Source organism: Lagenorhynchus albirostris, chromosome 5 (genome assembly GCF_949774975.1).
Source record: "Lagenorhynchus albirostris chromosome 5, mLagAlb1.1, whole genome shotgun sequence".
Classification (NCBI taxonomy): domain Eukaryota; kingdom Metazoa; phylum Chordata; class Mammalia; order Artiodactyla; family Delphinidae; genus Lagenorhynchus; species Lagenorhynchus albirostris.
The window spans coordinates 58,710,522-58,738,064 of record NC_083099.1 but is presented as its reverse complement, the minus strand read 5'-3'; the positions used below and the strand labels follow the sequence as shown (position 1 = coordinate 58,738,064).

General features: G+C 41.3%; 1 protein-coding gene across 2 annotated transcripts in view; it reads left to right on the top strand.

Annotated features, from left to right (window-relative positions):
- PEX5L (peroxisomal biogenesis factor 5 like) overlaps positions 1 to 27,543 on the top strand; it is a 247,278-nt gene that overhangs the window by 207,132 nt on the left and 12,603 nt on the right. For both annotated transcript variants that reach the window (XM_060150055.1, XM_060150054.1), the window contains 2 exons: positions 23,826 to 23,942; positions 26,181 to 26,324. In XM_060150055.1, coding sequence (XP_060006038.1) covers positions 23,826 to 23,942; positions 26,181 to 26,324 — 261 coding nt within the window. The remainder of the gene's footprint in view (positions 1 to 23,825; positions 23,943 to 26,180; positions 26,325 to 27,543) is intronic.

Sequence of the window (27,543 nt, the reverse complement as noted above, 5' to 3'; positions counted from 1 at the left end):
CCAACACGGTGCCTTTGTGACAGCAGTGACTTTGCTCATGGGGGCTCTTCAGTGGTCGTGGGCTCTCAAAGGGGTCCCCCACAGCATTGCGTTCCCAGCGAGTGATGGATTGAAAGGGCGTGATGTCCTGTCCCTATGGCAGAGGAGCTGGCCTCTCTCTGGTGGCCCATCCTCGTGCCCTTGGGTTAGGATGGCAGGAAGCTGGGGTCAGCTGTTAGGGGTTTTGGAACTGTGTCTCAGAGCGTAAATTTGGAGAAATCTCTCTATAGTTAAATATAGATATAAAAACATAACATTACATAGATTAATCACATAGATATAAAGTTGTTTTATCTATGTGATTTATGTAAGGATTAAAAATAGTTTTCATGACAATTGTTGAAACTTGTGATGGTTATATGACAGGTCATTGTACTTTTTAATTACCCTTTGTCCATGTTTAATTTTCCGAATAAAACTTTTTTAAAACTCATTTTAAAAAATGAGTTATAGTTCTCTGAACATGAACTATAAGAGGACACAGGCCATTGGACATCTTGCCAATTGTTTCTGGATTAATCTGATGATAGTAGAGTGGAAAAATACAGACTGGAGTCAGGAAGACCTCTGTTCAAATCTCAGTTCTGCACTCTGAGCCATTTTCCCTGGGCAAATTATTTAATCTCTGTGACATCACCTTCCACATTTATAAAATGGAAATAATGCACATAAGCCCATTTGAAGAATTAAATGAAATAGGATGTAAGAAAGAGTAAGCTAGGGAAACCATTCATTCACAACTGTTATTTATTTGTTGAGCACGTACCAGGCACTAGGCTAGCATTTCAATTAATGGGCAGAATTTGATAGGTTAAGAGTAAAAGAAAACTTCATTATATCTTCTACTGCCCTTTCAAACCCCATTTGTGAGCTATCCTCTGACTGAAATCATAGGTTGGTCCTTTGTATTTCCCATAGCTTTTGTAACAAGGCATCACAACCCAGGTCACTTAAAACAAAAGAAATTTATTGTCTCACAGCTCTGGGAGCTACAATTCTGAAATCAAGGTGTTGGCAGGGCCATTCCCCTCCAGCACCCTCCGAAGCCTCCAGGGCAGATCCTTCCTTGCCTCTTCCAGTTTCTAGTAACCCCAGGTGTTCCTTGGCTTGTGGCTGCATAACTCCAACCTCTTCTCCAGCTTCACATGGCCGTCTTCCCTCTTTGTCTGTGTCCAAATTCCCTTCTTCTTATAGGGACACCAATGATATTGGATTAAGGGTTCACCATAAGAACATCATCTGAACTTGATTACATCTGCAAAGACCCATTTTCAAATAAGATCACATTCATAGACACCAGAGGTGAGGACTTCACCATATGTTTTGGAGGAACACGATTCAATCTATAAGAGTCCCATAGATTTTCCAGTCACTTTATGATGATAAAAAGTCCTCCAGACACTTTGGTTCTCAAGAACAATGTTTCAATAACTAAGACATCCAGTCCTCTGTAATATTTACATTCCTCCTTCCATATTCACAGTTTAGAGCTCCTTGCCTCTCTAAGCTAGGAACGCCTTTAGGCCTGAGATTCCTGCTGGGAATAGCCAACTGCAGTTCCAGTGAGAAGGTCACCAATCCTCAGTCTTCTGGGAAGGCCCCTTGGGTGGAATTCAAGATAGCTCAGGTTGACTCACCCCTTGACTCGCCCAGACCTGGTCACGAGAAACACACATACTTGACCATTCACTTCATGGAAATGCTCTCCCCAGCCCCTTCAATATTAGCCCTCTTATAAGGATTATAGGCTGAATGTTGGGAGATAGATACATATTTTTTTAACATATAACTGTTTCTTTTGCAAGTCAGGCACCTATTATTTCATCTTTTTTTTGGAACCACAGCCAAAACTTAGACTGAAAGAGTCCCATTTTAACATTCCATTGCAGTTTGCTTCATTCCTGACAGAAAAGCAGCTGAGTGTAGTATCAGTGACCTTGTATTTCTAAAGAGAATGAACTTGGTTTGTCTTAGAAAATTAAGCGACAAGAGACAAGCAGAAGGGCTCTGTTCTGCTCTTTCCTCCAACCAAGATAATATTTGCCAGGCAACAACCTTGATTGATCCTTAACGCAAAGGATAGGTTAGAGCTGCAGAGCAGGATGAGGGAAACAAGTTTGCATTAATGAAAAAGGTAGAAGAGTAGAAATTAGGGGATGTGGGTCTGGCCCTGGGTTCATTATTAACTAGCTGGTGACCTTGTAGAAGTCACTTATGAAGGTCAAATAAGTTAATACACTTGAAAGCTCTTTAAAAATTATGCATATTCAAGGTGAAAATACTGTTGCTTTTAGTAAGAAGCAATGCAGTTTTGTTACTAAATCCTCTTATTTCTTCACTTAGAAAACCTGATTCAGTCTTTCTTCTCTGTTCCTGTTGCAGTCAGCCTGGTCTCAGCCCAAACTACTGCAATAGCCTTCTAATTTGTCTCTCTTCTGCCCCTCCCCACCCCTAGTTCCTCCCCACAGGAAAGGGTTGGACTAGATGCTCCTAAGGCATCTTCCTTCCTCTGGTGATGCTCAGATCCTATGAGACAATAAAAGGAAAAGAAAACATGGCTGTTCCTTTCCCTACCCCCTTCCCATCCTTAGCCTCGGCTATGATTCAAATAAGGCATTTGGCTTAACAGTTTAAGACAGATAAATAAGTAAATAGGTGGGTGTGTACGTATAAATGCATTGAAGTGAGGGGAAAAAATTAAGTGAAGACTGCGATTTTTCAGCTATTTCATAGTTTCAGTAACTCCACAAACACTCCGGAGAAGGTTGTATTTCCTGTTCCAATGTATGACCGTGTGTGCACGCGCGTGCAGGCGCATGCTCATTTGCTCTCAATCCATGGTGATTTGGCTTCCACTCCTATTCCATGGACATTGCTCTGGACAAAATCATCACATCTCCATGGCTGTCCACATTCATAGGTGCACTTCAGCCTAATTTAACCTCTCTGCAGCATTCGACACTGTTAAACACTTCCTCAGCTTAAGGGTTCTCTTCTTTTGGATTTTCTGAACACAAGCCCTCCCTCCCACCCAAGTAAGTTCTTCCTCCTCTGCTTATTCCTTGTTGCTGATGTTCCCAGAGTGCAACCCTGGGCAGCCTGCTCTCCTCTCCTGACACCTCTCACTGGAATCCCCTCATGTGATTCCAGTCACCACTCACATGCTGATGACTCCAAAATCCACATCTCTGGCTCTGACTGTCCTCCTGACACAAAACCCACACAGCCCACAGCCTACTCAACATCTGTGTTCCATCATACCAAGACACCTTAAACTGCACATCAGATCCGAGCTCTTCACTGTAACCCTACTTCGCCTTTTCTGTTCCCTAACTCGGGGAATAGAATCCCCCAAGCGAAAAGACTCATATCTCTCTGTCTCTATCTTTTTCTGTCTCTGTCTGTCTCTTTCTCCCACACACAACATCTGTCTCTCCTCTGACATCTAATCAAAGACCAAGTCCTGTTGATTCTGCTAAATATCTCTCATCTCCATCCATTTCTCTCCATCTTTTCTGCCAACACGCTATTCGGGTCACCATCATCTTATACAGACAACAATAACAGCCTTGTAACTGGTGTTCCTGCCTCCAGAGTGGAGAATGGAAAGCTCCCATTCTCTTCATTTCCGCCAAATAATCTTTCTAAAATACAGATCTGAATAATGACTTCCCACTTACAGAATGAAGTCTGAACTAATGGACCTAACTTTATAAGGTCCTTTATGATTTGGACCATTCTTGGCTCTACATCCTCAACTCTGTCTCCCACCTGATGTCTACACTGGCATCATAATACATTATCAGTTCCTAGAAGAGACCATGTAATCTTCTTCCTAGCTTTCGCACATGCTATTTCTCCCATCAGAAAGGTTCTTTCCTCACCCCCATTACCTGGCTAACTTCAGTTCACTCTTAGAGTCTCAATTGGCTTTCACTGCTTCCAGGAAGATCCCTTAAGTCTAGGTTGGGTTCCCCTCCTGTTTGTTCCTAGAGCACCTTTCCCCGCTATCTCACAGCACTGTGTTGCATCTATCTATGCCCCACCAGACTGCACACAGTGGCAGGATCAGCATCTGTCTTGTTCACCACCGTACCTAGTGACTAGAACACTGCCTGTTACAGAGCAGGCTTGTCAATAATTTTGCTGAATGAGTGAATTAAATATGTAAATGTGTATAATAAATGACTTTGAGAGGATGCTACCCCTCAAATTTTGTGAATTACCTCAATGAAAGGAGTTCTATATGAGAAATAATCCATTTTATAAAGACATTAGAAAAGCAATACTATCTTGTACATCTAAGTATTTCCTTTTTAAAATGTTGTGCCTAACCTTTCAAAATGTGTTCCTAATTACATAATAGCTCCTGAGAGCAGTGCAGGTATTATTTGTGAAAGTCTAGCAAGTCTTGGCGGTACAGTCTAATAATTGAAAATAAAGGAACGGGGGCTTCCCTGGTGGTGCAGTGGTTGAGAATCCGCCTGCCAATGCAGGGGACACGGGTTCAATCCCTGGTCTGGGAAGATCCCACATGCCACAGAGCAGCTAAGCCCGTGCGCCACAGCTACTGAGCCTGCGTTCCAGAGTCCGTAAGCCACAACTACTGAGCCCGCTTGCCACCACTACTGAAGCTCGCGCACCTAGAGCCCGTGCTCCGCAACAAGAGAAGCCACCACAGTGAGAGGCCCACGCACTGCAGCGAAGAGTGGCCCCCACTCGCCGTAACTAGAGAAAGCCCACACACAGCAAGGAAGACCCAATGCAACCAAAAATAAATAAAATAAATATAAAAAGAAAAGAAAAGAAAGGAATGTCACTCTATCCATAACCTCCCCTATAGGTTCCGTAGAAAAGAGAGCTCCAGCGGCAGATTTTCTCCTGGGCCCATGAAGCCTCTGGCCTGGCATTTGGGCTTCTCTTCTGTGCTCTGACACTGGGAATGAGGCAGCTGCTGCCAAGAAGCTAGATCCAATGGCTCGTATCCTTGGCATAGAAAGTATTTCTCCAGTTCCATCCAAATTAATCCTCGCAGGCCAATAAATCAGTACACAAGGAGAATGTGTGGTAATTTTGACCATCTGGAATTTTTTTTAAGGCACCGGTGGGTGTGACAAAAACTGCCTAGCTCCTTAGTAGCTATGAACAGCTGGATATTCGCTCAAGGTGGCATGAACATGGTCCCCTCACCATGTGGCACCACCACCCTGATGCAGGGTAGGGGAGCTTCTGGCGGCTCGTAAGAATGTTTGCTTTGCCATTGAGTCAGGCAGTTTGATTTCAGGTCAAAGAAAGCAGCTTCCACCATTTTCCTTCCCATTATCCTCATAAGATAACTAACTGGATCTAGACTCTGTCTTCGCACCTGGTCAACCATTGTGACAATCACGTAGTCAAAAGGAAAAGGGAGAAAAGCAGAATATCAGTACAATGTGATCAATACAGTATGAGTGAATTTTTTTTTTTTTTCTTTTTTTGGTGGTACGCGGGCCTCTCACTGTTGTGGTCTCTCCCGTTGCGGAGCACAGGCTCCGGACGCGCAGGCTCAGCGGCCATGGCTCACGGGCCCAGCCGCTCCGCAGCATGTGGGCACGGGGCACGAACCCGTGTCCCCTGCATCGGCAGGCGGACTCTCAACCACTGCGCCGCCAGGGAAGCCTGAGTGAATTTTTAATCTGACTTTTCCCGTCAAAATGGCGGGCTCAGTTTTTTTTCTTTAAATATCCTGATAGGATGGGAGAGGGAGTGCTTTCCACCATGGAAGTCAGTGTCTACATGGGTATTAGGTATAGCAAGTTAAATCTTCATCACCAGGAAAAACTGTTACAAAGAAAAGTGCTCCTAAACTAGTCCCTCTGGTGGCCTTGCCATGCAGCCAGGGAAAGGGATGGAGGAAAGAACCGGTTTACGTGTCCAGCCTTCCTAAGGTTGCTTTAGTTGTAGCTCTAAGTGCTGCCCGGGGTGGGCTCCATGTTCTGAGCCCAGTGTTTTACATTCATCATGTCACTCAGAGCTCACAGCAATCCTATGTGGCAAGTGTTGCTCCCATTTTAACGTTGGGAAACTGAGACAGAGAGATTCAGTGATGTACTCAGGGTCACACCACGATAGAACTGGGATTCTGATCACATCTAACTCCAAAACTCCTGCTCTTAATTGCTATTCCAAACATAAAGAATGTTTGCATGTTTTACAGATCCCGAACCAACCACAGAACTTAAAATTTGTTGGTCACCAGAAAATTATGCCTTTATCGAAGATTTTCTATTATTTAAGTTATTTTGAAGGCAACAACAATAAGTCTTTGCCCAATCTGTACACATAATTATATATAGTTTTAAAGGACATTTTAAATGACTAATTAATATTGAAATGATAAATGCATCAAATAAGTTGTCTTCTCAAAAACATACAAAAATTATTTTAATTCTTCCCTCCACATTCTGGGTTTCATTGCCCTTTCTGGAACAGCAACAACAAAATTGTGAAGAAATCTGATTCACACAGCAGATGTGAGGATCAGAGAACCTGATGGCTAATTGGAGATGAGTCTCTACTGGAGACAATCACATAAAAACAAAGTGTGGCAAATTCCTGTCCCTGATAACTTCTCAGGATACACCAAATTTATCCCACCAAAGAGCTCTGTTTCAGATCCTCATGCTCTGGGTCTCTGTAGCAGCTTTGTCCGAGCTGTATTCTGGAGAACCCTAACACTACACACACGCACACACACAGAGTTTCAAGGTAATTCCATTTGGGGATTACTGCTTATATACCCCTCTTAGAGATTTAAAATGCACATAAGCAGATGAAGATCCCAGGAAGTCATGCAGAAAGGCACCTGCTCACCTGGCCCACAAGTTGCCAATTCAGTTACCTCCAGGATCCAGGCAGGTAAAGGTCAGGATCCGGCAGTGACTGTGGTGAAGTGGAGATCACATATTCCACCAGAGAGGTGCTGCTTCTAGACATGTGGGCCTGATATTAACAGATCTTCATGAAATGTCTGAAATCTGGGTGGTGGTGGTTTATAATTGAAGTATAGTTGATTTACAATGTTGTGTTAGTTTCTGGTGTACAGAAAAGTGATTCAGCTATGTAAATACATATTATTTTCCATTATAAGTTATTATAAGATATTGAACATAGTTCCCTGTGCTATACAGTAGGTCCTTGTTTATTTCATATATAGTAGGGTGATCTGTTAATTCCAAACTCCTAATTTATTCCTGCCCCCTTTCTCCTTTGGTAACCATAAGTTACTTTTCCATGTCTGTGAGTCTTTATCTGTTTGGTCCATAAGTTCATTTGTATCATTTTTTTTAGATTCCACACATAAGTGATATCATATGATATTTGTCTTTCTCTCTCTGACTTACTTCACTGAGCATGATAATCTCTAGGTCTTCCATGTTGCTTCAAATGGCAATATTTCATTCTTTTTATGGCTGAGTAGTATTCCATTTTATGTACACAAACACACACACACATACTACATCTTCATTCATCTGTCGGTGGACATTTAGGTTGCTTCCATGTCTTGGCTATTCTAAATAGCACCACTATGAACATTGGGGTGCATGTATCTTTTCTAATTAGAGTTTTTGTGTTTTGTGGATATATGCCCAGGAGTGAGATTGCTTGCTAGATCATATGATAACTCTATTTTTGTAGTTTTTTAAGGAACCTCCATACTGCTCTCCATAGTGGCTACACCAGTTTACATTCCCACCAAAAGTGTAGGAGGGGGCTTCCCTGGTGGCGCAGTGGTTGAGAGTCCGCCTGCCGATGAAGGGGACGCGGGTTCGTGCCCCAGTCCGGGAAGATCCCACGTGCCGCGGAGCGGCTGGGCCCGTGAGCCATGACCGCTGAGCCTGCGCGTCTGGAGCCTGTGCTCCGCAGCGGGAGAGGCCACAACAGTGAGAGGCCCGCGTACCGCAAAAAAAAAAGTGTAGGAGGGTTCCCTTTTCTCTGCATCCTCTCCAGCATTTATTATTTGTAGACTTTTTGATGATGACCATTCTGACCAGTGTGAGATGATACCTCGTTATAGTTTCAATTTGCATTTCTGTAATGATTAGCAATGCTGAGCATCTTTTCATGTGTCTGTTAGTCATGTGAATGTCTTCTTTGGAGAAATGTCTATTGAGGTCTTCTGCCCATTTTTTGATTGGGCTGTTTCGGGGTTTTTTGTTGTTTTTTGGGGGTTTTTGTGGTATGCGTGCCTCTCACTGCTGTGGCCTCTCCTGTTGCGGAGCACAGGCTCCAGACACTCAGGCTCAGCGGCCATGGCTCATGCGCCCAGCCGCTCCACGGCATGTGGGATCTTCCTGGACCGGGACACGAACCCGTGTCCCCTGCATTGGCAGGCAGACTTTCAACCACTGCGCCACCAGGGAAGCCCTTGTTTTGTTTTTTTATGTTAAGCTGTATGAGCTGTTTGTATATTGTGAAAATTAAGCGTTTGTCACTTACATTGTTTGCAAATATTTTCTTCCTGTCTGTAGGTTGTCTTTTCATTTTGTTTATGGTTTCCTTTGCTGTGCAAAAGCTTATAAGTTTTATTAGGTCCCATTTGTTTATTTTTGGTTTCAGTTCCATTACTGTAGGAGACAGATCCAGAAAAATATTGCTGTGATTCATGTCAGAGTGTTCTGCCTATGTTTTCCTCTAGGAGTTTTATGGTATCTGGTGTTACATTTAGATCTTAATCCATTATGACTTTATTTTTGTATGATGTTAGCGAATGTCCTAATTTCATTCTTTTACATGTAGTTGTCCAGTTTTCCCAGCACCACTTATTGAAGAGACTAGCTTTTCTCCATTGTATATTCTTGCCTCTTTTGTCACATATTAATTGACCATAAGTGTGTGGGTTTATTTCTGGGCTCTCTATCCTGTTCCATTGATCTATGTGTCAGTTTTTGTGCCAGTACCATACAGTTTTATTTACTGTAGCTTTGTAGTATAGTCTGAAGTCAGAGAGTGTGATTTTTCCACCTCCATTCTTCTTTCTCAAGATTGCTTTGGCTATTCAGGGTCTTTTGTGTTTCCATATAAATTTTAAAATTATTTGTTCCAGTTCTTTGAAAAATGCCATTGGTAATTTGATAGGGATGGCATTGAATCTGTAGATCTCCTTCAGTAGTATTGTCATTTTAACAATACTGATTATTCCAATCCAAGAACACAGTATATCTTTCCACGTGTGTGTTGTCTTCAATTTCTTTCATCAACATCTTATAGAGTATAGGTCCTTTGTCTCCTTACGTAGGTTTATTCCTAGATATTTTATTCTTTTTGATGCAATGCTAAATGGGATTGTTTCCCTAATTTCTCTTTCTGATAGTTTATTGTTAGTGTACAGAAAGGCAACAGATTTCTGTGCATTAATTTTGTACCTACAACTTTACCGAATTCATTGATGAGCTCTAGTAGTTTTCTAGTGGTGTCTTTAGGATTTTCTATGTATAGTATCATGTCATCTGCAAACAGTGACAGATTTGCTTCTTCCTTTCCAGTTTGGATTCCTTTTATTTCTTTTTCTTCTCTGATTGTTGTGACTAGGACTTACAAAACTTCGTTGAATAAAAGTGGTGACAGTGGGCATCCTCATCTTGTTCCTGATCTTAGAGGAAATGCTTTCAGCTTTTCACCATTGAGTATGATGTTAGCTGTGGGTTTGCCATATATGGTCTCTATTTTGTTGAAGTATGTTCCCTCTATGCCTACCTTCTGGGGAGTTTTTATCATGAATGGATGTTGAATTTTATCAAAAGCTTTTTCTGCATCTATTGAGATGATAATATGGCTTTTATTCTTCAGTTTGTTAGTATATATCACATTGATCAATTTGCAGATATTGAAAAGTCCTCGCACCCTTGGGATAAATCCCACTTGATCATGGTGTATGATGCTTTTAATGTATTGTTGGAGTCAGTTTGCTAGTATTTTGTTAAGGATTTTTGCATCTATATTCTTCAGTGATATTGGTCTGTAATTTTCTTTTTGTGTGATATTTTTGTCTGGTTTTGATATCAGGGTGATGGTGGCCTCATAGAATGAGTTTAGAAGTATTCCTTTTTCTGCAATTTTTTGGAATGGTTTCAGAAAGATAGGTGTTAACTTATCTCTAAATGTTTGGTAGAATTTATCTGTGAAGCCATCTGGTCCTGGACTTTTGTTTGTTGGGAGTTTTTTAATTACTGATTCAATTTCAGTACTTGTAATTGGCCTGTTCATATTTTCTATTTCTTCCTGGTTCAGTCTTGGGAGATTGTACCTTTCTAGAAATTTATTCGTTTCTTCTAGGTTATCCATTTTATTGGCCTATAGCTGCTCATACTAGTCTCTTATGATGCTTTGTATTTCTGTAGTATCAGTTGTAACTTCTTTTTCATTTCTGATTTTACTGATTTGAGCTCTGGTTTTTTTTTTTCTTGATGAATCTGCCTAAAGGTTTTCAATTTTGTTTTTCTTTTCAAAGAACTAGCTTTTAGTTTCATTGATCTTTTCTATTGTTAGTCTCTATTCTCTGATATTTATGATTTCTTTCCTTCTACTAACTTTGGGTTTTATTTGTTCTTCTTTCTCTAGTTCCTTTAGGTGTAAGGTTAGATTGTTTATTTGAATTTTTGCTTGTTTCCTGAGGTAAGCTTGTATTGCTATAAACTTCCCTCTTAGAACTGCTTCTGCTGCGTCCCATGGGTATTGGATCATCCTGTTTTTGTTTTCACTTGTCTCTAGTATTTTTTGATTTCCTCTTTGATTTCTTCAGTGATACATTGGTTGTTTAGTAGCATATTGTTTAGCCTCCACGTGTTTGTGTTTTTGCAGTTTTTTCTTGTAGTTGATTTCTAGTCTCATAGCATTGTGGTCATAAAAGATGCTTGATATGATTTCAGTTTTCTAAAATTTACTGAGGCTTGTTTTGTAGCCTAGCATGTGATCTATCCTGGAGAATGTTCCATGTGCACTTGAAAAGAATGTGTATTTTGCTATTTTCAAATGGAATGGTGTGTGTGTGTATATATATATATATGTGTATATATATATATATATATATGTATGTGTATGTATATATATATATACCATTTAAGTCCAGTTGGTCTGATGTGTCATATAAGGCCTGTGTTTCCCTATTGATTTTCTGTCTGGATGATCTGTCCATTGATGTAAGTGGGGTGTTAAACTCTCCCAATATTATTGTTTTACTGTCGATTTCTCCTTTTATATCTGTTAACATTTGCCTTACATATTGAGGTGCTCCTATGTTGGGTGCATATATATTTACAGTTGTTATATCTTCTTAGATTGATCCCTTTATCATTATGTAATGTCCCTCTTTGTCTCTTTTAACAGTCTTTATTTTAAAGTCTATTTTGTCTAGTATAAGTATTGCTACTCTGCATTTCTTTTGATATCCATTTGCGTGGAATACCTTTTTCCATGCCCTCACTTTCAGTCTGTAAGTGTCTCCAGATCTCATATGAGCCTCCTATAAGCAGCATATATATAGGTCTTGTTTTTGTATCTATTCAGCCACTCTGACTTTTGATTGGAGCATTAGTCAGTTTACTTTTAAGGTAATTATCAATATGTATGTTCTTACTGCCATTTTTTAAATTGTTTTGGATTTGTTTCCACAGGTCTTTTTCCCCCCTTTTCTTCTTTTGTTCTCTTTGATATGAAGACTATCAGTTATGTTTGGATTCCTTTTTCTTTTTTGTGTGTATATATATTATATTATAGATTTTTGGTTTGCAGTTACCATGAGGTTTTCATATAACAGTCTGTATATATACATGATTGTATTAAGTTGCTGATCTCTCAATTTCAAATGCATTTTTAAAACCCTGCATACTGTTTTTTTAAATTTTATTTATTTATTTATTTTTGGCTGTGTTGGGTCTTGCAGTGCGTGAGCTTTCTCTAGTTGCGGCGAGTGGGGCTACTCTTTGTTGCGGTGCGTGGGCTTCTCATTGTGGCAGCTTCTCTTGTTGTGGAGCAGGGGCTCTAGGTGTGTGGGCTTCAGTAGTTGTAGTACACAGGCTCAGTAGTTGCAGCTCATGGGCTCTAGAGCGCAGGCTCAGTAGTTGTTGTACACGGGCTTAGTTGCTCCGCAGCATGTGGGATCTTCCCTGACCAGGGCTCGAACCCATGTCCCCTGCATTGGCAGGCAGATTCTTAACCACTGTGCCACCAGGGAAGTCCCCTGCATACTGTTTTTGATATCATATTTTGCATCTAATTGTTTTGTGTATCCCTTAACTGCTTATTGTGGATACAGATGATTTTACGACTTTTGTCTTTTAACCTCCTTACTAGCTTTGTGTGAGGGTGATTTTCCTACCTTTACTTATTGTACCAGTGAATTTTTCACTTTGCAATTTTCTTGTTTCTAGTTGTGGTCTCCTTCTTGCTTAGAGAAATTCCTTTTAACATTTGTTGTAAAGCTGGTTTGGTGGTGATGAATTCTTTTAGCTTTTGCTTGTCTGTAAAGCTTTTGATTTCTCCATCAAATCTGAATGAGAGCCTTGCTGGGTAGAGTATTCTTGGTTGTAGGTTTTCCCCTTTCATTGCTTTAAATATATCATGCCACTCCCTTCTGGCCTGCAGAGGTTCTGCTGAAAAATCAGCTGATAGCCGTATGGGACTTCCGTTGTATGTTATTTGTTGCTTTTCCCTTGCTGCTTTTAATATTCTCTCTTTATCTTTAATTTTTGTAGTTTTGATTACAGTGTGTCTTGGTGTGTTCCTCTTTAAGTTAATCCTCTATGGGACTCTCTGAACTTCCTGGACTTGGATGACTGTTTCCTTTCCCAAGTTAGGGAAGTTTTCAGCTATTATAATCTTCAAATATTTTCTCAGGCCCTTTTTCTTTCTCCTCTCCTTCTGGGACCCCTATAATGTGAATATTAGTGTGCTTGATGTTGTACTAGAGGTCTCTTAAACTGTCCTCATTTCTTTTCATTCTTTTTTCTGTTCAGCAGCAGTGATCTCCACTACTCTGTCTTCCAGCTCACTGATCTGTTCTTCTGTATCATTTAGTCTACTATTGATTCCTTCTAGTGTATTTTTCATTTCAGTTATTGTATTCTTCATCTCTGTTTGTTTATTCTTTATATTTTCTAACTCTTTGTTAAAAACTTCTAGCTTCTCACTCTGTGCAGCCATTCTCTTCCAGAATTCTTTATCTTTACAGTCATTACTCTGAACTCTTTCTCAGGTGGATCACCTACCTCCATTTCACTTAGTTCTCCTTCTGGGGTTTTATCTTGTTCCTTTGTCTGGAATGTATTCCTCTACCCCCTCATTTTGTCTAAGTTGCTATTTGTATTTTTATGTATGTGGTAGGTTAGTTCTATTTCTCGACCTTGGAGGAGTGGCCTTCTGTGGGAGACATTCTATGCATCCCAGCAGTGCACTCCCCTCTCGTCACCCAAGCTCTATGCTCTAGGCTGGTCTAGAGGCTTGTGCAGGCTTCTTGGTGGGAAGGGCCAGTGCCTGACCACTGGTGGGTACAGCTAGGTTTTGGCCCTCTGGTGGGCAAGGCTGTGTCTGGGGGTGGCTATGGGCTCAGGAAGTCTTTAGGCAGCCTGTCTGCTGATGGGCAGGGCTGTGTTCCCACCCAGTTAGTTGTTTGTCCTGAGGCACCACAGCACTGGTGCCTGTAGGCCGTTGGGTGGGGCCAGGTCTTGGTGCTAAGGAGCCAAGATGGCAGTTGCCAGCAGCAGTGTTCATGCATTTGAACGTTCCCCAATATGCCACTAGTGTTTATGTCCCCATAGTGAGCCACAGTCACCCCCCACCTCTCTCCAGGAGACCCTCCAAGACCAGCAGGTAGGTCTGGCCCAGGCTCCTATCAAACTACTGAGCTTGCCCTGGGTCCTGGTGCACATGAGATTTGGTGTGTGCCCTTCGAAAGTGAAGTCTCTATTTCCTCCAGTCCTAAGGGACTCCTGCAATTAAGCCCCGCTGGCCTTCAAAGCCTAATGCTCTGGGGGCTTGTCTTCCTGGTGCCGGACCCTCAGGCTGGGGAGCCTGACATGGGCCTCAAACTCTCACTCCTGTGGAAGAATCTCTGCAACATAATTTTTCTCCAGTTTGTGGGTTGCCCACCCAGGAGGTATGGGATTTGACTACATCGAGTGTCCCCCTCTCCTACTTGTCTTATTGTGGTTCCTTCTTCATGTCTTTAGTTGTAGAAGATGTTTTCTAGTAAGTTCCAGTTTTTTCCATCAATGGTTGTTCTGCAGATAGTTGTGATTTTGGTGTGCTTGTGAGAGGAGGTGAGCTCAGGGTCTTTCTACTCTGCCATCTTGGCCGTTCTCCTGAAATCCAAGTTTTGATGTGAAATTTCACATCTAGGATGAGGGGGAGAAAACATGACTCTTGGCTAGACCTGGCCTATAGGCCACCAATTTGCAGCCTTTGTTTTAACCTGAAGTTTCTCCAGCTCATTTGACCACAGAACTCTTTGTCCCTAAAACACTTTTTGAGGAAATGCTACCACACGTCATTAGCCTGCCCAGTCCTTCGAAGAAGCCCCATCATAAGGTCCCTTCCTACACCTAGTCCTCCTTCCCTGCTCCAGTCCTCTGACCTAAAGTATGCTCCAGTTACTCTGGATGTGTGATAAATTACTCCAGCACTTGTGACTGAAAACAACAATATTTATCTTGCTCAAAAATCTGCAATTTGGGTAGGGCTCAGAGAGGATGGCTCATCTTGGCTCCACTATGTGGCTTGAAGGCTGGTAGCAATGGCGAGGAGTTGGAATCATCTACAGGCGCCCCCAGTCACATATCAGAAGGCTTACGCTGGTAGTCACCCGAAACCTTAGTGTGGTAGATGGCTAAAACACCTACAGGTGGCCTTTCTTTGAGGCCTGGGCTTCCTTCCAACATGACAGCTAGATTCCAAGGGTGAGTGGCTAGAGAGTAAAAGAGAGGCAGGCAGAAACTGTATCACCTTTTAGGATGTAGCCTTAAAAGTCACACCAGTTCACTTCCATTGCATTCTGTTTGTCAGGGCAAGTGTTCAAAGACAGGGCCACAGATTCCACCATTTAATGGAGTGTGGCAAAGTTCTGAAGAGGCTGGGGGACCAGAAACACCACTGTAGCCACTTTTGGAAGATGCAGTCTGCCCTAAAAGGAAAGAATAAATATCTTGAATTCCAGATCTTTTATTTACCAATAATAGGGTGATTTTGAGCAAGTAAGTTTATTTCTTTTTGCAATATTTATTCACCTTCTCTTGAATTGCAGTTACCTCTATTTTTATTTTATCATTGGACAGTGAGCTTCTTGAGAGTAGCATCAACATCTAGGTGTTTTGTTTTGTTTAATATTGCTATGATGCAAGCACAAACATATAGTTTGGGTTTAGCAAATATTTCTCATGCCTTATCTTATAAAGCTGGTAGGGAGTTTCCTAGTGACTTCCCCCACTTGGAGACATGGCTAAAGGAGAAGAAACCCCTTTGGAACAGAGTCACATTGCTTGCAGTTCACTGTTATTCTGTGCCTGTCTCAGCCTAACCAGTGTTGTGGTTGGGCTGGCCCTTGTGTTTCTTACTATGATTGCAAGATGCCCTCAGCAATAACTATCAGGAAACTTTTAAAGAAAAATAAACGTTTATTACTTATAGGTCCTAGAAATTACATGGCACAACTGGGACCACACAGCAAAGTCACAGGTAGAGAGAAAGAACGCAAGCATGGGTCTAGGGTTGTCCTTTTATTGGGTTTGAGAGTGGGGGCCTAGGGTTTCAAGGGCCCACTCTTTATTGGTGAATTTAAAGCATAAGAGTGGGAATTTAAAGCTCTGGAAGAGAAAAAAAAAAACAATCCTCCCAAATGGTCAGTTGTCAAAGAACTCTAAAACAAAGGAGTCTGGGATGTAAGGTGCAGGGCGGGGGGGGGCACAGCTTGGCCCTTTATCTAGTCTTGTAGCTAGCAATGTGTTTATTCGAGATAGCCAACTTTGAAGAGGATGCCATCTTTGAAGCGGGTGCCTCTTTGAAGTGGATACCTCGGCAATCAAAGCTGAAGTCGGGCGCTTGCTTTACAGGAAGAAAAGCTAACAGTCAGGGCTCACACTATAACTATCCACCTGCCGCTTCCCTCCTCACATGACTTGTTGCATGGAACATGAGACAAGGCTCAAACCCAAGGGCCCTCCCCATGTCCCCAAGCCTGTGGTAAAGCAGCCCTGTAGTCTCCTGCCCTTAGCAACCCAGAGAGCAGCCAGGAGACCTACAGAAAATAAGTAGCCTCTGAGAAACTGGCCTCACAAAACCTTACTCTCAAAGCAGCAGCAAACAACAGGCTTAGTCTCCAAACCTCATTTCAGGGCACTTTTAGGGCAGCTCTTCGTTATGAATGCAAATACCACCGGAGCTACAAACAGGATCATGTAAAATTCTGGCTCTGCAAAGGCATTCATTTGCTAATGAATACCCTAAAAGCCCTTTCAAAAATGACCCCTGCCAATATGGACAACAGGCTTTGTTCATTGTTCTTTAATACTCCATTCCTCCTTGCCACTTGCTAGGTGAAGAAGAATAGAAAGCAAAGAACAAGAAACTCTCTTAGATTCTCTGTTAGAAACGGCTCTTGGTTAGTCTGCTCAAGCTTTGTATTGCATTACCTCCAGCCTCCTGTGCCCGTTCCTCTCCTTCCCATCACTTCAACTTTTCCTCCCCACATTTCTGCAGCTAACAAGCTGGCATGTTGTTTGGTGAGAGCCTCAGGCTGTTTGCCCAGGTGCCTGCTAACATTGGCAGTGATGACCAACTCCATTATACAGGGAAGCGCATCTAACCCAGAGGCAACTGGAAAATCTCTGTTGAGTGCTAGTACCAATATTTTTGTTTTTCAACACTTCTGAACCACACAGTTTACAGTTTGTGGGACTGCATCCTCTCTCTATCCTCTCTATTCTTTTTAATTTACAAATATAAAATAACATTAATTGTCAATTCCTTAGCTCTTATGTTACAAATTCTAAGCACTTTGCATACATTGCCTCACCTAATCCACACAACTGCTCTAAGAGACTTTTTACATTTTACAGACCAGGAAACTGAGTTAGAGAAGTGAAGTAAATTGCCAAAAGTCACGTGACAAGGAGCACAGCCAGGACTGCAGCCTGTTCTACCTGATGCCAAAGCCTGTCTGTTTCCTCCCCTATACTGTTTAGCTTGAGAAAGGTACATGCATGACAGATCCATTTCTTATCTCGTAGAGATTTCATTAATTTTGAGCCTTCCTGTTTGATTCAATAAATCAGTTCATTAATAACACTGCAAACAAAGACACTCAGGCTTGTAAGAGACCATCGAATTCGTTAGGTCAAACTGACCGGTGAATCGTCTGTAGAGCACTCCTCACATGGGTCATCGTGTCTCTGAAGATTTCTAATGCTGGGGAGCCCATCCCTCTGAGGAAGAAGAAGCCCATTCTATTTTCAGGCAGCTTCATGTTGTGTTTGATAAAAATCTGTCCCAGGCTTCCCTGGTGGCGCAGTGGTTAAGAATCCGCCTGCCAATGCAGGGGACATGGGTTCAAGCCCTGGTCTGGGAAGATTCCACATGCTGCAGAGCAACTAAGTCTGTGCACCACAAATACTGAGCCTGTGCTCTAGATCCCACGAGCCACAACTACTGAGCCCATGTGCTACAACTACTGAAGCCCACGCGCCTAGAGCCCTGCTCCACAGCAAGAGAAGCCACCACAATGAGAAGGCTGCGCACCGCAACGAAGAGTAGCCCCCGCTCGCTGCAACTAGAGAAAGCCTGCATGCAGCAATGAAGACCCAACACAGCCAAAAATAAATACATAAAATAATAAATAAATTTATTTAAAAAAAAAATCTATTCCCCGGAACTGCCACCTATTCATCCTAATTCTGCTGTCTGCAAAAACAAGGCTAAACTGCTTGCTCTGTGCTCAGCACTCCTCTGAGCCTTGCTTTACCAGGTGAATTGCTTCATAAACAGGCTTACTCCTGCCCAGCCACTCTTGCCTGAAGAGACTCCAGTTTGTCAATGACCCTCACTACATGGGACACCCAGGACTTACACCCAGAACTCAAACTAATTCTGACCGATCAAAATTCTATCCTATCCCTTGGACCTAGAGATTATCATACTAAGTGAAGTAAGCCAGACAAAGACAAATATCATATGATATCACTTATATGCAGAATCTTTAAAAAAAAATGATACAAATGAAGTTGGCTACAAAACAGAAACAGACCCACAGAGATAGAAAATAAACTTATGGTTACCAAAGCGGAAAGAGGGAGGGAGGGATAAATTAGGAATTTGGGATTAACATATACACACTACCATATATAAAATAGATAACCAACAAAGACCTACTATATAGCACAGGGAACTATACTCAATATTTTGTAATAACCTATAAGGGAAAAGAATCTGAAAAAAAATAGCTATATATGTATGTCTAACTGAATCACTTTGCTGTACACCAGAAGCTAACACAGCATTGTAAATAAACTGTACTTCAATTTTTTTTTTAATTAAGTTTGAAAAACAATTCCATCCTTGGTCAGGTGCTGCACATCTTTGATTGCAGCCTCAGGTGGAATATGTTCTTTGGCAGCCACATGGACTCCTCAACGAACACTGAGCTGTCAGTCAACAAGTGATGTGAGTGGGGACATTTCAGCCACTCTTCACCAGCCTGGGCTACTAGATCCAGGGAAATTAGGTCCCTAACTCATCTGCACATAATTTCACTTCAACGAAAATTGTTTATTGTGGCAAGTACTTTATCCAAACTTGCATAGTGATTTTCATTCCTCACTTTGCAAGGGATACTTTCTTTTCTTTTGCATATGCAGAATGGGTTGGTTGGTTGTTTGGTGGGTTTTTTCTTTTTTTTTTAAGTTTTGATCCAGTGACAGTTAATCAATGGATATCTAAAGCGGCAAAAGAAAGTCAGACTCCTCACAAGCAGAATTGACATTTAATCTCACATAGATCAGTTCCTTCACAACACAACCCCAGGAGGTTTCTAAGCAACTTATGTTTGACCCACAAAATTGAAAGGAACTCTATTTAAACTCAAGATAACCAAAATAGACTGGTGAATGGGAGCTGATAATATGCTGCTATCCCTTAAAATTCCCTGGTTCTAAATTAAATTGCTTATTTTCTTATTCTTTATATTTTAATTAATATTTAATTTTGTCATGGTTCTTACAGAAATTTTTATATACTAGTTTTACAATCAAAAAGTGAAAGGAGGGCTTCCCTGGTGGCGCAGTGGTTGGGAGTCCGCCTGCCGATGCAGGGGACGCGGGTTCGTGCCCCAGTCCGGGAGGATCCCACATGCCGCAGAGCGGCTGGGCCCGTGAGCCATGGCCGCTGAGCCTGCACATCCGGAGCCTGTGCTCCGCAGCGGGAGAGGCCACAGCAGTGAGAGGCCCGCGTACCACAAAAAAAAAAAAGTGAAAGGAAAATGTCAAACATATTTTTAGAGAAATGTTTTAAAGTATATAATTTTTGGAGATCAGTGAACGGGCTAGAAGCCCCTTTCCAAAAAAAAAAAAGTGATCCTGGACTATGATCTCCCTTCCCCCTTATTCTGATCTTCTGAGTTAATCTGCACAAAGAAGCCTGAGCTATTATTGAATGAGCTCAGTCTTCTCACTTTACAAATGATAAAAAATAATCTACAGATGGGTTTAAATGACTTGCTCAAGTTCACAGGGTTAATGGCAGCTGCTAGCACATACCTCTTTTCTTCCAAACCACTGGTCGAGAATATGGGTATTGGAATTCAGAGAGGTAAGAGATTGCTGTAGTGTAGGGTCTTTGGAGAAAACATCATGGAGGAATTGAAACTGAAAAGATGTAAGCTTATTTTAAGCAAATCTTACTTTTTCACTAAAATAATACATGCTAGCAATAGAAGATTTGGGAAATGCTGAAAAGTACAAGGGAAGGTGATGGGGCAAATTCCTCATAATCCCAACTCATGAACTCAGTACCGTGGGTGCATTTCTCTATAGTCTTTTTTTCCTCACACATTACTTGTTTTCTATCATTGTGATCATACTACATATCAAGGAACATTATAAATCAAGGCCTATTCCATGTTGTAATAAACTCTTCATAAATACCATTTTAATTGCCACATAACAGTCCATTTTTGCAATAATCTTCTTAACCTTGCTCTTATTTTTGAATAATTAGGCAGAAAGGAAAAATTTAACTGAAGAGGGGAAAGGTATCTAGAAGAGGGTATGTACTGATATATACAGAAAATTAAAACACCAAAATACTCACAGATGTGTATTTGAGCTTTGAGGTTATGGGTGATTTTTGTTTCATTCTTTATATTTTTCTCAATGGTACAAAAGCACTAGTAAGCACACCTACTTTTACTGAGCATTTACCATGTGCTTTATGCCACAGACACACTTTCTCTTTTAGTCCTAATAATGACTAACCAAGACCACTAGTCTGACTTCATTTCAAGGATAAGGAGAATGCGACCTGGAGATATTAAGGGACTTGCAGAAGGCCAATGATGGAGCCAGAATTTGTCCCCAGGGTCATATGAGGAGAAAGTGTCTGTTCTTAACCACCATACTGCACAGCCCAAGTTTTTAATGAATATCTACCATTGTTATAATCAGAAAGCTATTTTAAAAATGAAAATGGATTGCAAATAATAGCTCATTTCTGGTGTAAGCAGATAATTTATTACCTAGAGAGTGTAAAAAACAATCCACCAGCATCCCAGAACAGCTAAGAAAATCATCAATATGTAAAATCTCCTCAGTCATGTCTAAAATGTTTAAAATTCAAATATGTTTCAGGTTTCTCTGAAATTGATTAGGAATAGAAAAGAAGCAGTGTTAATTGCACTTACGTGAGTGAAGTCTGGATTCTGAGACCAGATGAAAATTGATTGTGCTAAAAGTAGTCTTCTGTAATTAAATGAAACTGTGCGGTGCACTTTAATTAGTCAGCAGAACTTATTCTAAGTGGTAACAGTCAGTCCTGGTGTATCTCATGAAATTAGGGCCTGACAGCTCCACCTCAACTGAGGTTCTCTTTCCACAGCAGTCTTATTTATTCATCTACTGCTCTAATTTGAAACAGCAGGAAAGGTGACTTTTGTAATAGAGATGTACACATTACAAAATGTTCCTCATGCTTTCATTCAAAAGACTTGTAATTGCTTTAGATTACAAGGAATCTCACTAAGGGAACTTAACTACCTTAGAAAGTACTTGAAGTCTTTGGCATTTCACATCACCCGTAGGGGGCTTCAGAAAGTCGGTAAACATTATAAAATTCACTTGATAGATTTCTCTTTGTTTCTATGCAGACAAGCTCAACCTGCATTTTTGAAAAGCTATTCAAGAAAGCGTCTCCTCAGTATCTAAATGTGCAGGTTTCCTGGTATTTTAAAAAGGAAAGATAATTTTTCTTTTTATTATTTTTTAACCTTTCTTAAATTATAAAAAAAATATACTTATAGAAAATTCAGGAAGAGCAAAAAAAGTGAGAAAAACATCACCCGTCATCCCTTCATTCAAAGACAGATTACTCCTAACATGGTAGGATATCTCCTTCTAGTGTTTTATCTAGCTGTTGTATATCTGAGATCCTTCTGTTGGCACAATTTGGTGTTCTACTAGAAAGACTCTTTGAAAAAGAAATTTTGAATATTATTCCTAACCTTAACCTGGGTAAGTGGTATCCATTCCATGGGCTTCTAGCATATCAGACACAGATTATCCAGACGCCTGCTGTCCTGAGCCTTTGTTGAGGGAAGGCCTCTACTGAAGGGACAGGACCCGTATCTGGGGTAGGAATGAGTATTCTGGACATGATAAAGAAGGAGAACAAAAAGTACTATTTATTACTTAGTAGCCTGGGATTAATCACATTGGGCTGGCCCTTTTTCCCTGCATGTGTGTATTCAGAAGAAATAAGCTTATAATTATCATTCGGAGCAACTTTGAAGAAGAGGTGCCACCACAGAACAGCCACCACCCAGGCATGAGGGTGGAGTAGAGGGTGAGACTGGGAGGATTAAAAGATAAAGAGCAACCTTTGATTGGATGTCAACAAGTCACAGAATTTAGAATCACAGAAATTGAGATTTGCAGAGAAATTGGATCTCAGACTCAGGTGTTCAAGGAATACCCATCTCTTTGTTTTCTTTAAGGAAAATAAAGTGGTTTCCAAGCATCTCTTTTACCAAACCAGGTAACAGTCTTAGGCACCAAATATGGAAGGCTTACGTGGTACCAGAAAACAAGGACAGAGCCTCCATCCTCTTGTCTGTCCTGCTGACTGCTAACAGCCAACCAAGCCCCAAGTGGTTCCTCAAAATCCAGTTTCTCTCTACTTCTCTGCCATATGAGGATCAGAGTTCCTAGCACACCCTCTGCCATTCTCTGGGAGGTCGGGCCAGTTTGCCAAGGAAATACCTAAAACCTAAGCATCATCTCCCACTCCTCTCAGAACCCACCACCCTCCTTCTCTTTTCCTGCCCCTGCAAATTCCCCCTCCTCTCTTAAGTTCTTTATGATACTTGCCTCTTTTTCCTCCCCCGCCCCCAGGACACCTCAAGTACTCTCTTCAGGCTTAGTAAAGTAGAAGCCAACCAGGGACAGATCTTGAAGAAAAATTCTGCCTCAGTCCAGGAACACATACTTCCCCTGAAGTAAAGGAGAGCTAATGGCCTGGTGTCCCTTTTGGAAGAGTTGAAAGTTATAAAGAGGAAAACACAAAGCAGTATTTTTCAAAAAATCATCCTGCCATAGAAAAGACCTTGAAGGGCTTCACTGGTGGCGCAGTGGTTGGGAATCCGCCTGCCAATGCAGGGGACGTGGGTTCAAGCCCTGGTCCGGGAAGATCCCACGTGCTGCGGAGCAACTAAGCCTGTGAGCCACAACTACTGAGCCCACGTGCCACAACTACTGAAGCCCGTGTGCCTAGAGCCCATGTTCCTCAACAAGAGAAGCCCGCGCACCACAACGAAGAGTAGCCCACGCTCGGTGCAACTAGAGAAAGTCAGCTCGCAGCAACCAAGACCCAAAATAGCCCAAAATAAATACATACGTACATACATACACACCTTGAAGAGGTCTCAGTCGAGTTCACGCCCAAAGCTGTTCTCCTTCATTCTTTAGCACCAGGAAGCCACGTTTGCCATAAGGTGATGAGCATGAGCTTAGAATCCAGACTGTGGTTCAGATCCTGTGCAATCCCAGCTTTATGACCATAACCCTCTAGACTCAGTTTTCTCCTAGCACAGTGCTTGGCACAAAGTAGGATCAACCAATGTTGCTTTCCCTTGTCCATGGCCAGCTGCCCCCCCAAGTCACTGCCCAGCCAGTCCCAAAGCAGTTGCTCTAGTTCCTCATAGCCTAGGAGCAACTCTAGGAGAGACTGCCCTTCCTAAAATGTGTGCCTGGTACCCACACTTGAAACTGTTCAAGGAATGGATTTATAGCTGAATTTGGTTTATGTGATCCTGGTTCCTCAGATGGTAACTATTTTCCTCCTGGAGAAAGTCAGAACTAATCTAGTTTGACACTTTGAGCACTGAGTGCCCTCCAGAAGCTCTTCAACCATGAGTATCATTGGATGTGGCTAGTTTGAACACTTTATTCCTCCTCAGAACTCATTTTTATCTATGAGGAAAACTGTCTCTCTGGAAATAAACCAAATTATATAGCATGTTCTTAAATCTCTCTCTCTTCATTTTTCCTGTCTCCTAGTCAGATACAGAGTTTTGGGATAAGATGCAAGCAGAATGGGAAGAAATGGCCCGGAGGAACTGGATATCAGAGAACCAAGAAGCCCAGAACCAGGTTACAATCTCAGCTAGCGAGAAGGTGATCATTTTTCTTCTTACATATGCTGACCAGTTTTCTCAACCTCTGTGGATCATATTTTTATAAATTAGTTGATAACTATTTTGTGAAAAAAATTCCAAGAATTAAACACAATTTCATGTCAATCTGACCTATAAGAAATTCTGGCATGTGAAAACAGTGTAATCTTCCAATGTGTGAAGGCAGCAAAGCTGGAATGGAATACCCTTATTTTTTTTTATCAATGTTAAGACAGTTTGGCAGCCAACCAGAGCTTGGCCAGTTACTGAACTAACATTGAGGGCGGGTTAGAACAAGAACTGGGCTAATCCCACAATGCCTGAGCCACGTCAGTAAGCTGACAGAAGTGATATCATTGGGCAGGGGGGTAAAAAGGGGGGCTTAGGGCTGTATTTCACAGGTGGTCTTTATGCAGCTAGCAAAGAACTCAGTGGAAAAGATACACTTCACACAACCAGGTCAGGTCCCAAGGGGATTCCTCAGAGATATTCCCCTGAGAAGAGCCCCAGCAAATATGTGAGTACAGTCAGCAGCCAGTCCAATTACCCATGAAGTCCCAGTTGCTCTAGGGTTTATGCTTTTAAAAGCACTTGGGAAAAAGAAAACACTTGAGAAATAAGTTTAAATGACTTGAAAGAAAGAGATGGAAAGATTGAATTTTCTTTCACAGGGGAAACATAAATATATAAATGTTTATGTTATGTTTTTTGGTGGTAGAGGAATTCTCAGTCATACTCAGTTCTGGATACCTTCCATGTTATTTAGTTCAACCCAACAAATTTTACTGTTTGCTCTAGATACTGGGGACTGTGATGAATAGTCTCTGATCTTATGGGATTAGCATTCTATGTAGTCATTGAAATGTCCTTCTTCTTCCTCCAGTATTCTCTGTCCCACAGTAGGTGAGGCAAAAATCTCATAAAATCAGATCAACCATCTCATTAAAACTAATTAGGTTAATTTTCCACAAAGAAATCGAGAGTGAGAAGAGAGAATGTTGATGCAGAACATCAGTCTCTGGGCTGTAATCCATGCACCAGAGCTCCCCACTCCCAGGGCCCCATATCCCTAACACCACTACATAAGCTGGTCATACCCTATGGATTTTGACAAAGAGTTTTGTCTTTCTAAGCACCTATGGAGAGTGAAGGTCTCCATTTGATGTATTTAAAAACCTTAGTAGCATCATCAGCAGACCTAGCTTATTTGTATCTATCAAATTGGAAGGATTTTATGACAATCTCTGCTACTAAGGTTGCAACAAATAATATCTCTGATACTTCTGATGAGAGTCTGTCAGGACATACTTTCTCAAAAACAATTCAGCTACATATATCAAGGGTCTCAAAATAGTTCATAGCCTTTAGCATAATAAATCCTTCTAGAAGTCTATCCTAAGGTAATAATTACATGCAGACAAAGATTTGAGCATGAGGCTTTCACTGTAGCTTTATTTATGATAACAACAACAAAAAAAAATTGGCAGTAACCTGAATGTCCATCGAGAGGATTGATTAATTTTTAGCATAATATAAATAATTTTAATAACTAAAATTAAGTGGGGCTTAAGCTACAAACCTGCATATATAGTATGAACTTATTTAACTTATATACTCAGAAAAATACTAGAAGATTATTTGTACATTCTGTATTGTTTAAATTTTTGCAATAAAAGATCGTAACTTTAAAGCATACATTCTCAGTGGAGAGATACAGCCCCCCAATGGGACAAAAACTGGTTTGAGGAGTAGAAGGTGAAATAAATCTTAGATATTACAATGGTTTGTAGCCCTCCAAAGGGCCACTGTATATAAACAGATGTGCAGTATGTGGTATTAACATTTCAAGGAAGTGAGTGGCAGCACTTAGCAAAAATATGTCCCAAAAGTCAGTATTTTAAAAATCTTGTGGGGAAATGGCTAAAACAAAAAGAACAAAAGAAATGCCAGAAGGAAGACAAACTCCAGAATATTAGCAGTGATCATATTTAAGTCATGACATTATAGGTAACTTTTTGTTTCTTTTCATATTATTCGATAACAAAATAAGATTATCTAACGTTTACACAATGAAAATGTACCACAGTCAAAATAAGGGGAAAAAGAGCAATTTATACTTAATTGAAATTAATCAAATAACTTAAATAAAATTAATTGAATTCAAATTTAAAAAGAACTGACTGAATATAACAATGAAGAGTGAAATCAATGGATCTGTGTTGGCCCCTCTGTATTGTAGGGATATTACTTTCACACTGAAAACCCCTTCAAGGACTGGCCTGGAGCATTTGAAGAAGGCTTAAAAAGGCTGAAGGAAGGGGACCTGCCAGTTACTATCCTGTTCATGGAGGCAGCAATTCTTCAGGACCCTGGAGATGCAGAGGTGTCATTTCCCTTCATCCTGCCGGGCTTGGAAAGGGGTGGACAGAGGGTGACAGAGAGTTCTGCTAGGTGGCATTTTCATCAAGTAAAGTTTCCCAAAGGAGTTAGCGTGGCTAAGCCTGATATGTGTTTGAAAGTTACAAATAGGTACCTATTTTCTAACCAAATCTGCAGTGTCTACAGTGCCCAAAAATAAAAGGTTGGAGACAAGAAACGGAAGACCAAAACTGCCAACCTAGAGGCTCAGCAGTAGTTTTCATGGGGCAGAGTATGATTTTGTCTGGTCTAGAGCCACACCATATCTCACCCTTGATTTACTCACTCAGCATTTATTGAGCACATATTGTGTCCCGAGAATTGTGCCAGGAATTGGCTTAAATTTTGTTTTTTTATAAATTTATTTATTTATTTTTATTTTTGGCTGCATGGGGTCTTTGTTGCAGTGCACGGGCTTCTCATTGCGGTGGCTTCTCTTATTGCAGAGCATGGGCTCTAGGCACCTGGGCTTCAGCAGTTGTGACTCACGGGCTTAGTTGCTCTGCGGCATGTGGGATCTTCCCGGAGCAGGGTTCAAACCCATGTGCCCTGCATTGGCAGGCAAATTCTTAACCACTGTGCCACCAGGGAAGTCCTAAAATATTGAAGAGGTAGAAAAAATGGACCAGTTGAAAGGACAGATTTGTGATCTATCTGGAAGACAAGTAAATAAATCAATGTAGTATAATAAATGCAGTGTCAGAGTACGCACAGGAGAGCCGAGAGCAAGGGTTCTGACCCAGCCTTCCCCTCCAAGTGAATCCAAAGCTGAATTTTGAGGGAGAGAGGATTAAAAACTGCAGGGGAGTCCAGCTGTTTTTAAGAGGGAATGGTTTGTGGGTGGGCAGAGGGACAGGAAACATTGGATCCATGGTGAGAAGGGGAGGAGACAGTGGCAGGAGAGGGGGGAAGAAGAGGTAGCCAAGAGTTGAACTTCATCCTGAAAGCCATGGGGAACCACTATGGGACACGATCAGATTCACATGTTAGAAAAGCCCCTTTCTCTGAGACATGAAGGGTGAGTGGAGATGGAGACTGCGAGACACCAAAGAGGCTTCTGCAATTTTATTTTGGTCCACTAATTTTCCCAAACTGCAAAGGCCTGTAATAAGACACTGGCAGGTATCAAATCTTCTTTTTTAGTTTGTAATTTTCAGGAAACATCTTAGAGGGGGATATTCCCA